The 11,081-nt window shown below is 34.7% G+C and overlaps 1 protein-coding gene across 1 annotated transcript; it reads left to right on the forward strand.

The window, feature by feature from the left end:
- The first annotated feature begins 6,108 nt into the window (after positions 1–6,108).
- On the forward strand, positions 6,109–10,366 carry LOC149064571 (uncharacterized). Its single transcript, XM_089255062.1, has one exon. The coding sequence runs from the start codon at positions 6,339–6,341 to the stop codon at positions 7,317–7,319; it is 981 nt and encodes a 326-aa protein (XP_089111188.1). The 5' UTR covers positions 6,109–6,338; the 3' UTR covers positions 7,320–10,366.
- The last annotated feature ends 715 nt before the right edge of the window (positions 10,367–11,081 follow it).

An 11,081-nucleotide genomic window follows, 5' to 3' on the forward strand; every position in this document is an offset into this window, starting at 1 on the left:
AGAACGCTTCTCTCAGACTGTTATACGCATAATAATAGATTCGATAGAAATTCCCCAGAAATCCATTATACGCCCACTTTCTTGTTTAGAAAAACATATTTCTTTCATCTCGTGCAACACGAAGGTAACTCCAATAGTCAGTTACCGCGATAGAGCTGACAACCATCGTAGCTTTGAGGCAAGAACATGTTGACCCAATCGAAGAAAAATGAGCTAGCCCTCTTCTTTCTGCAAGCCCTTCAATTTTCGATTAACCCATTAAAAATTTTAACCGATTCCCATTCCTGATTTATATCGATCGCGTATTAAACAGACACATCAATGATATAAAAACACACACACGTCGCATCCTCTCGTATCTGTAAAGTTAATGGCGTTCAATACCTTTGATGAATCCATCGTTCACACGCGCCGCTTTTACTTTTCATTGCGAATAAGAAATTATTTACGAATGCTTTTTTTCCCCCTCTAGGTACGTGTGATAAAGAAATGAGATTAAAATATTTCCAGAAATGTGCCAAAACAAGAAAGTAAATTAGATCTCGCGTTATCTCTTCTTTTTTTTACATTCGCTTTGACTAGAAATTTTCTCGTGATTCAACGAATGATGGTGGAAAAATTGCCGTTGAAAGGTCATTGCGTAGATTCTGTTATCGGCGAATCGTTCGAGAGAAAATGGGTTTGTAATTCTCTTCTCTTTTTCTAACTCTTCGGCAGTGCCTCGAGCTCGATACATGCTTCACGACTTGATTCTGCTATTTTATAACTCGCTCGCGATCGAGTGAACGATCATAATTTCTGAAACATTGGCATTCAAACTAGTTCCTCTAACATTACAACAAAAAACAAAATAAAAATCATTCTGCTTCAATTTTTTAAACAGCAGTGAAATCGAACGTGGAGAATTTACGCTCGAGGAATTTTGATACAAATCTCGAGAGTGAATTTTTACGATCTGATGCGAAAAAATATCGTGATCATGTCTTATAAAAATGAATACATATTCATGATCTTTTTCCATTTCTCGTAGATTAGCAGTGAAAGTGGAGGAGAGTGATTACCAAACGTTAGTATCGTACCGAATAATGCCGACAAAGCGAAAAATAAAATTGAAATAATTTTTGCTCTCGTCGATTCCCGGAACTTATTCGAGGAGAAGAACCACTCGCTTCTATGACGATAACAGTAATTACTAACATTTTCTTCTCTATTTTTTATCACCTCGTATACGTCAAGCTGGATAAATACATGCAATTTACTCCTCTCGAAACATGCTGTAGAACAATTTCGCTGACAAAGATTCGCAAAAGGCTCAAGGCGGGTCAAACGCGTGTCACAGACTGACACTGATACTTTTGATGCGCCTGTATTGGGTGCATCACATTGTTTTAGATATGTGGGTGCTGTGGAAGCATTGGTGATTTCTAAATTAATTATGGGAGTTGTCGGCCAGCACTATTGTTGGTGGTGGTGCTAATGCCATTTGATTGCCCGTAACTTAGGATACTGGCTCTTGGGAGAGGTTGCCTCTCAGAAGAGTAGAAATATATAAATATATAACAATTCCACAGGAAAAGTTAGAGTTTAGTTAAACTCGGTTATAACGACCTCGGTTGTAAGGTCCAAAACTTTTTACCTCTGCAGGATATAACGCATAAAATATTTTTAATGCTTTGCAAGCTTTCTGTAGCAGTTCGTCACTAGCGCAGGTTTATTTATAGGCAATAATTGACAATTTCGCCGACAACTGGCAAGATTTTTTGGCAAGAAAACGCGATATCACGTGTTTATGGCTTAAATTTTCTGGATTTTGTTAGACACAAGGTAAACCTGAGTAGTGAGTGAAGTACGAGTAGCTTAATTTTAGTTTGTATTTGATTGAACAGAGTATGCGTTTCGCTTTTCGAATGTCTTTGAAAACGTCCAACTCGGTCATAACGACCAAATTTCAAAATGACACCGATGTCGTTGTAACCGAGTTTGACTATCGAAGATGGACCTTCAAAGAGTTTCCACAGAGAAATTTCAGCCCAGCTTTCAATCAAACCGATTACCCCCGATCTAGTTAATTGCACGTTGTATACAGTCCCTGCCTTTATTGTACTTGTATGCGTACACGTCTTTTTAACGAAGCAGCATTCTCTGAGTGATAATAAAGGGTTTCACTACGACGACGTCAGTCCCCAGGTAATAAAAGAGTTTCTTTTTCTTTCCGCGATGCCCGTAATACGTTAGTGCGCAAAATCTAGAGAGAAGGAAAATAAATTCGGCCGATATTAAAACAGTGCAATTGCTTCCCAAAAGAGACAGAGGCGAGAAAAAAGAAAAATAAAACCCCATCTATCCATATATTTTAGAGCCACTGAGAGAAAAATCGCTTCTGTTGCTTCAGCGGTCGTAAAATATTTGGTCACGAGAAAAAAAAAGTCGAATCGAAAACTAAAAAAGGACCGTAAATGTTTTACAGAGAACTTTTCCGTTTTTACTTTTCTTTTTGTGCGCGTGTCTCTTTCGTGTGAGTTTATGACACTTCTTTATTCCCATCTGCTTTCGGGTGAAATCGAAATTCTGCGTCCTTTCTTGTGTTATTGCTCGCAGGGATCAACTGCTGTGTGTATCCATCCATCCAGCCTATCCATGGTGTGCTCACTCTTATCTCTCACTAGTCAGGTGACTTCTTTTCTTTTGATGTTCCAGAAAATTCGATACTCTCCTCCTTTCTTTCCTCGCTCGCATTCATCGGTATTTCGCATTTAACCCTCGGGCCATTTAATAGTTTCAACTTTGCCACAACCTTTTGAAACCTCGCTTCTCTGATAATGATGATGATACTGCAACGATGTCTCGGTCGTACACCCGTCATTATTTGGATACAGAAACCCAATGACGATAGTTCGGTAAATGAGGAATGTCTTATATTCTCTGAAATGAGAAAAGAATCGCTCTTTCCTTCACGTCTTTCTTCAACATCAACCAAAGTAAATGATTTCTGTTGCTTTAATGCAAAATTTTTCAACGCGTCTTGCGCAAAAGAGAGCAAAACTCGCCGATTTATTCATGGAATTAGATGTCAACAGTTTTCTTTTGTTGTGTGACGTGAATAAGTACTTCTGTGAGACTGGTGGGATTCTCGAAAAGTTGATTTTTCTCACGTTGTAGATGTGAGTAAATGACGTCAACTATAGATTGCATCGGTCACGCCTGCTTCTTTTTCATACACCGCTCGAGATGGTAAAGAAATTAATGTTATTGTGGTTACCGATACGCACTACGTTTGTTATAAATGGTTCGAATTTGAAAATATCCGATTAAAATTCGTTCAATCGATAAAAGCTTTCAATCACCCAGTTAAAAAATTTGTTCAATTCCCACCCCTAAAAATGTCATGATTGGCACTTTGAGATCCTTCAATTAATGACACGGCTTAAGAATTGAATGTCGGATTGCAACGAAACAAGTGCTCAATGATAGTTTGAAAAATTTTTTCATTCATAACAATACCAATGCAGTATAACACGAGAATAAGCAAAAACATTAAGCGCCCCGCCCCTAAGGGTCCGAGTGTCTAAATACAGCGATGGGAGTTCTAATGAGCGCAAGCTATAAAAAAACACGTAAAGTTTAACGTAACTGCCACCGTGCGCCGCCGCGTTGTCACCACTATATTCCAATTCACCCCGTCTCCCTTCTATTTATTCGAATCTCTCTCATCCCGCTATCTTTCCTTATACTAGAGCAGCTGTCCCACAAAAGGTCAAAAGAATAAGAAAGCAAAAACATAAGTATGGACATTCGACGGTGCAATAACTGTACAACTTAACTGTCGCACCGCCGAATGTACTCACAAAACAAATTATGTACATACACGTATAAAGGCGTAACACACATATTGGAAAAGAGATGGTACGTAAGGAGGTGGGGATGTACAGAAAATACATATCAAAACCTGTCAAAATTATTGCAATGCCAAAGTGGAAACACCAAACGAACGAATCTGATTCCCAAAAATTCCATTCCTTCAAAAGAGGAAGTTCGAATAAAGACAAATCCTCCAACTCGGAGGATCAATAAAATAAAATTACAAACACGGCACCCCTACAAATGTTTTTAACGGCAGGGTGATGTGAAGATATATTTTGGAAAGAGAGAAAATCCAACTGCTCCTGCGGGGAATCGAGCCCATGTCCTTTCCGGGTGAACGCCCTAGACCACTAGACTACAGAGGCAATGAATATCTCAATCTTTCCCCTGGAGCTCGTGTGCACTGAACGGGACCTTACACATTGGGTACCTTAACCTCTATCTTATTCAAAATATATGAGTAATTAAATGTGACATAATGATAAAATCAATATATACAAATATACAGTTATGCAATTAATTTAGAAGTAGCAAGATTTGCCACATGGAATGTAAATATTACACTTTGCTACTAAGTTCAACACATAAATATGATCACACGAGGTCATTATGCTATGCATTTTCAAGTATGTTTCTACCATTACAGTTTAGGCCATACTTTTGTCCCCTATTTCATACCATATACAATGTGCAATCAGTGTGCAATACAATGTGCAATGTGTCAATCAGTATACAACAAACCACTAACTATGTCGACATGCCGCATGACTACATCAGTATATGCCAACAATAACCACATGCAGTTATTATACAGTGTACAACAATAAAAAGCCTCTGGTCCAACTTTTTTAGTCAAATAGGGTTAGATAACTTGCCTCTATAGGTAAGTATAGGACGAGAAATGCGATTTGAGTGAAAAGTTGTTTCAAAACATATAGTGTATGGATTTGTTTAAGCGTTTACATTAACGGAGATATACAGTCGACGCTCATTATAATGGCCCCACATTATAGCGAACATTCCATTACAACCACCGTTACGATAAGTCCGAAATGTTTTCAAAGAACGACTTTCATATAATGTTTTACTTTAGATATAACTAACGACCCTCCCAATACAACGTAACGGGATGAAAGGGGGTCGTTGCATCGAACGTTGACTGAATATTTATAAGTTCAATCTGAACTTCAGAAAAATGAGATGCCTACAGGCAAATTGATACTTACCGCGGTAGGGAAGACTTAAAGGCTAGGCGTGCCTGACGGATTAATATTAAAACACCAAAGTCTTTCGTGTCACTTTATTTTTCAAATAAAGGCGTTTTATGTTTTGAGTTCGTTTCGGCACTGATGCTTCTAAGCTATGCCTAAACATTCGATTTTTACTTGTGAGCTGTTCATGAAGTTGCTATATTCACCACCAGAATGGCTGAAAGATGCTCGTGTTTCCTATTTCTTGACAAAAGAAGCAAGAACGATTTTCGACCAGTCAATATTTTTGGAGTAAAATGTCGTGTGGAGGCAACATAGCTGTTCACTCTTCAACAATCATATAAAAGTAAGTTGGCAAACAATGTCATTTTTACAAGATATACAGAAGACTGGATGTTGTGAAGATATCTATTATTTTAGATGTTAATTTTTTAAGGAAGGAAAAAACTCATCTCTGCCTCTACCGGGAGTCGAACCCGGGTCCCTCGATTGCCGGACGAGTGCTCTGGCAACAATTAAATAATAAATAATAAATATCTTCACAACATCCAGTCTTCTGTATATCTTGTATTAACAAGTCTAGAGCGACATTCATGTCAAATGTCATTTTTATTATGCTATTCAAATCTATGTAAACCATATAAATAGTATAGTATATGAATACAGTGTGTTTGTTCCCTGAAGTGCAATATATCCCACATTTTTTTAAATATTAACAATTTTTTTGTCATGTAATAGCATTCATGGTAACTCCATTTTGCTTAATATAGCCATTCAAAATTTTTCTCCTCTGGCTATTTCAATACTTGCCAATTAAAGGGTACCGTCTTTTCCTGCGTATAATCTACGGTGGTGTAATCCGCATGCGAAATTTGAAGGAAAAAAACAACGTATAAAATCAATACGTCCGCGGCGGCGTATTTTCCGCAAGATTTAAAAATAATAATAAAAACTTACCTTGTGTTTTAATAATCAATCCCTTGGTAGGCTAATTAATAGAATTTATTTACAAAAATCGGTGGCAACACGACAGCAGGGAGGACGCACGCATGTTGCTAATGCTCCGGAAATTTATTAAATTTCCCATTTATTTATTAATCATTTTTTAAAAATATTTAATTTGTTTGCGTCTGATAGAAAGGTATTTATTTCGAAGTATGTCGATGAAGTAAAATTAATCCATAGACATATATGATCTCTTTGCGAATGACGTCCACCGCGTTCTTGGTATTTATGTTGATATATCTGCTTTGATCAATCATAACAATGGTGGATACATGTTCAATTTGTGAAGGCGAAGTACTGAAAGGGAAGGAGGTATTTTCATGTTCTGGTTGTGAATCACTTATTCATCCGATATGTGTTGGAACCACAGACACAAATTTCAAAAAAATGTCTACTGAAATGAAACAAAAATGGCGATGTACTGACTGCATAATATCAGCAAAGATTGAAAAACGGGAAAAATTGGAGCTTGAAAAAATACATGATATCATTCGTGAAGAATGTCGAATTATGACTAAACAGATGGAAAAAAAATTCTCTGAAGAATGCAGTGTGTTGAAATCCGAAATGATCGAATTGAGAAAATCAATCGAGTTCAATGATGAAACACTCAGGGACATGAAAGCTGAACTATCGGAGGTAAAGAAAGAATTACAGATAATGAAGAGATCGAACGAGGGGTTGCGAAGTGAAAATAATGTTTTGAAGGAAAAAATCAAGAACATATACGATGAACTGGATAAAATAGAGTTACGATCGAAATCAACCAATATAGAGATACAAGGAATGCCGGAGGAAAAGGGGGAGGATGTGATGGAAATAGTGACTGAAATTGGTAAAACTTTGAATGTGTATAAACCGAATGATATAATGAAGCTACATAGGGTAAATTCGGTAAACAAAAATAGGATCAGACCAATTATTGTCCGATTTAGAGACTCCGCGGTGCGAGATGAATGGATCGAAGCTAGCCGAAGCAAGAAGGGACTAAATGCAAGTGAAATTGATGAACGTTATGGTGATTCAAGGCTATTCATAAATGAACATCTTACTAAGACTCTCAAAGACCTTTTTTATCACGTCCGGAAGTTCAAGAAGGATAACGACTTTGACTTTGCGTGGGTGAGGGACGGCAAGGTCTTACTGAGAAAAAGGCAGGGTGAAAAACTTCATTATATTCGTAACATAAATGACTTGGATAAAATTAATCAACAGCAGAATTCCCAGGAATCAATAATGTAAGTATCAACTCATCTTGCCTTGAAACATTCGATGATTTGGTGAGTTTTTCAAATAGTCCTGAAACTTTCAATATATTGCATGTAAATATTAGAAGCGCTCGTGAAAATTTTAATAATTTATTATTGCATTTAGAAAAATTAGTGGTTCCATTTGATGTTGTATTACTGTCTGAAATTTGGATCAAAGATCATGAAACTGATCTGTACAATATTTATGGCTATAATAGTTTTTGTGAATGTCGAAATAGAAATAGATCAGGCGGCGTTATTGCATATGTAAATAAAAAATATTCATTTTTAAGTACTGCCTTGAATATGAATACAGCTGAAGGCTTATATTTGTACAGTGAAATGTTAGATCTATGCATAATTTTAATTTACAGATCCCATGATTTTTCTCGAATGGATTATATTATTGAGTTCAGATCAATTATTAGCAATTTAGGGTATAAAAATATTATCTATACTGGAGATATTAATATGGATATATTGAAGTCTGACACGGACAGTGATGAATACATGAGTCTCATGTCTGAATTTGGTTTTTTATCATACATAAATACACCAACAAGAAAGTCAGCGTGTTTAGATCACGTTTTCATTCGAAACGCGAGGTTAAATTATCGATTTGAAACAGCAGTATCAAAATTAGAGATAACGGATCATTTACCACTGGTTATTAAATGTAATCTTGGAACTGATACAAAACTTTTAAATAATAATCAAAATAATAAAAATCGGTTTTGTCAAAATGTGGATTATGATAAGTTTGAAATATGTGTAAAAAATTATGAATTTGATGAAAACATTTTCAATGAGACTGATGCAAATGTATTATATGACAAATTTCTTGATATTGTGTTTAGGCATCGTAATTTCTGGACAAAACAGTCTAAATGCAAAACAGGAAATAATTTGAAAAGTGAATGGATTACATATGAATTGAAATGTATGGTCGATACTAAAGAAAGACTTTATAAAGTTTTTAAACGAAATCCTTCAGATCGTGATAAGGAAAATAATTACAAAAACTATAACAAACAGTTAAAAAAGAAGCTAAAAGCTGCAAAGGATGCTTTTTACTATAATAAATTTATAAAATGTGGTAACGACGTCAAGAAACAATGGAAAGTTACTAATGATATCATAAATCGAAAAATAAATAAAATAGTACTTCCAGTAAATACTAATCCTGAAACAGTGAATGAAATGAATGAATTTTTTATCAATTCTGCAATAACTGAAGATTCTGAGTTAATAGATGAAATAGAGCTTCTAGTACCAAACCAGTATAATTCTATAGTTGTTACTGAGATAGAGGAAAGGAATGTAAAGAATTTAATAAACATACTTGAGAATAATAAAGCGGTTGGTTATGATGGAATCACTCCAAAAATGCTAAAAATTGTCAGTAAATACCATTTGAAGTTTATAACCCACATTATAAACTCTTCAATTCTCAATGGAGTTTTTATTGATAAATTAAAATGTGCTCTTGTTATACCCATTCATAAATCAGGTAATGTCAATGATTTCAAAAACTATCGTCCGATCTCTATTTTGCCCGTCTTTTCGAAAATTTTGGAAAAGATAATGAAACACAAAATTATAAATTTTCTAAATCAATTTAATTTTTTTTCGAGCAATCAGTTCGGTTTTCTTGGAAATAAGAATACTGAGATGGCAATTTTGAAATTTTCAGCAAAAGTATATGAAAGTATTAACGAGAGCAAAAGAACCCTTGCTATGTTTTTAGATTTAAAAAAAGCCTTTGATAGTGTCGATCATCCAATTCTTATGCATAAGTTATATTGTTCAGGTCTGAGAGGCAACACTTATCACTGGTTTAAAACTTATCTGTCAAATAGAATGCAAGCAGTTAAAATAAATGATACAATAGGTACATACAGGATTATTAAAACTGGCGTCCCACAGGGTTCTGTTCTTGGACCGATTTTATTTCTAATCTTTGTTAATGATATCAATAACCTGGATCTACATGGTGATTTGATTAGCTATGCCGATGACACAGCTATTGTTTTGTCAGAACAAACGTATACCATGCTGAAATCTGATACTGAAGAAGATTTAACAAAAATTAACACTTGGTTGAGGCATAATAAGTTAACCTTGAATCTCAACAAAACTAAATACATAAATTTTCAATTATACAATAGAAATATTGAAACACTTATAATTCGATGCCATGAGTTGGGATGTTCTGATGACCAATGTTTTTGTCCGATTGTCTCGGAAACTGAAGAGTATAAATATTTAGGAGTCACTATAAACAAAAATTTGAAATGGAACTCTCATGCAACTGCACTTAGTAACAAAATAAAATACATGAATGTTCGTTTATATTGCTTAAAAAATATTATATCTCCTCAATTTATTCATACACTTTATTTTGCTTGGTTCTACTCACTTATCCAGTATGCTATATGTGTTTGGGGAGGTGATTATGAGTCCAATTTAAATGTTTTAATAAGTGCTCTGAAAAAAACTATAAATATTATTTCCTCTCGTAACCCTACACCATCTGCCTATAATTATAAATCAGACTATAGATTTAATATTGAAAAATTGTATATATACCGAAGTCTAATGTTTATTTATAAAAATCCTACTTGGTTTGAAATCAAGCAATGCCCAACAAACACACGTCTCCGTCGAGGTTTTCAATATAATATTATACAACCTAAAAAAACATTAACCCAAAAGCAATTTATATATTTGGCTCCATTATATTTTAATAACCTGCCAAATGAAATAAAATATGAAAATAAATTAAGAGCTTTCAAACAATTAATTATCAATTATATTAATATTTTACTACAATAGGAAGGTACTTCTCGGCCCCCAGTATACAGTGTTGTGTCACCTAGGCCTTTGAAATATTTGTCTATTTCTATACTTGTATTTTGCTTAGTACTTGTTAGTAGCCTATATGAAAGTGTTTGCCACCACAGAAAAATTTATGTTTGTATACTCTGGACGGATCAAGCGATCCCTTGAGTAGAATACTGTATTTATATATTTATATATATTGTTTTATTTTTTTTCTTCTCTTAATAAACTATTATATTTCACCGAAAAAAAAAAAAAAAAAAAAAAAAAAAAAAAAAAAATTTGCAGTTCAATCAAAAACCTATAAATTCAGACTCATCAGAATACTCATCAGGCTGATAACATCATTTTCTACAGATTGTCCGCAGCGGTAGATAATCCGTATTTTTTTTTGTTTAACCACTTTTTTAATAGGTAATCCGCGGATTATGCAGAGGAAAAATACGGTAAATCACATAAGCGGCATGGATAACCTAACATTCTTTATTTTCCCAGCTTTCGTCGATAAGTGTACTGATCACTTTTAAAACTACAGCGAAAGACCCATTTTACAATTTACATCGATTGTTTTCATTCAACATCCACCACGTAAGATGATGGTGAGATAAGTACTCATGTTGGAACTGATCGCCGACACGGCTCTTCTCCAACTTTTAGCTTTTATTCCTCGAGCCACCGTTCGATAACTCGCCGCATAGTTACGGAATAACTAGTTATATACCAAGGAAGTCGAAGTAATTAATTCAAAAAGAATGAATAATTAAGTGCAAAGAACTTTTCGGGTAAGCAAGAAAAAAGAAAGATGGAAAAAGAGCGATAAATATAGTATACGTAAGCATGCATATACAACAGCGTTACAAACGAGATCAAAAAGTCAAGTTCGCGATCTGTAGAGAGCCAAAACCAAAACGAA

The sequence above is a fragment of the Pholcus phalangioides genome, unplaced genomic scaffold, assembly GCF_987345545.1.
Source record: "Pholcus phalangioides strain wild (caught in Gottingen) unplaced genomic scaffold, Ppha-v1.0 ptg000042l_1, whole genome shotgun sequence".
Classification (NCBI taxonomy): Eukaryota; Metazoa; Arthropoda; class Arachnida; order Araneae; family Pholcidae; genus Pholcus; species Pholcus phalangioides.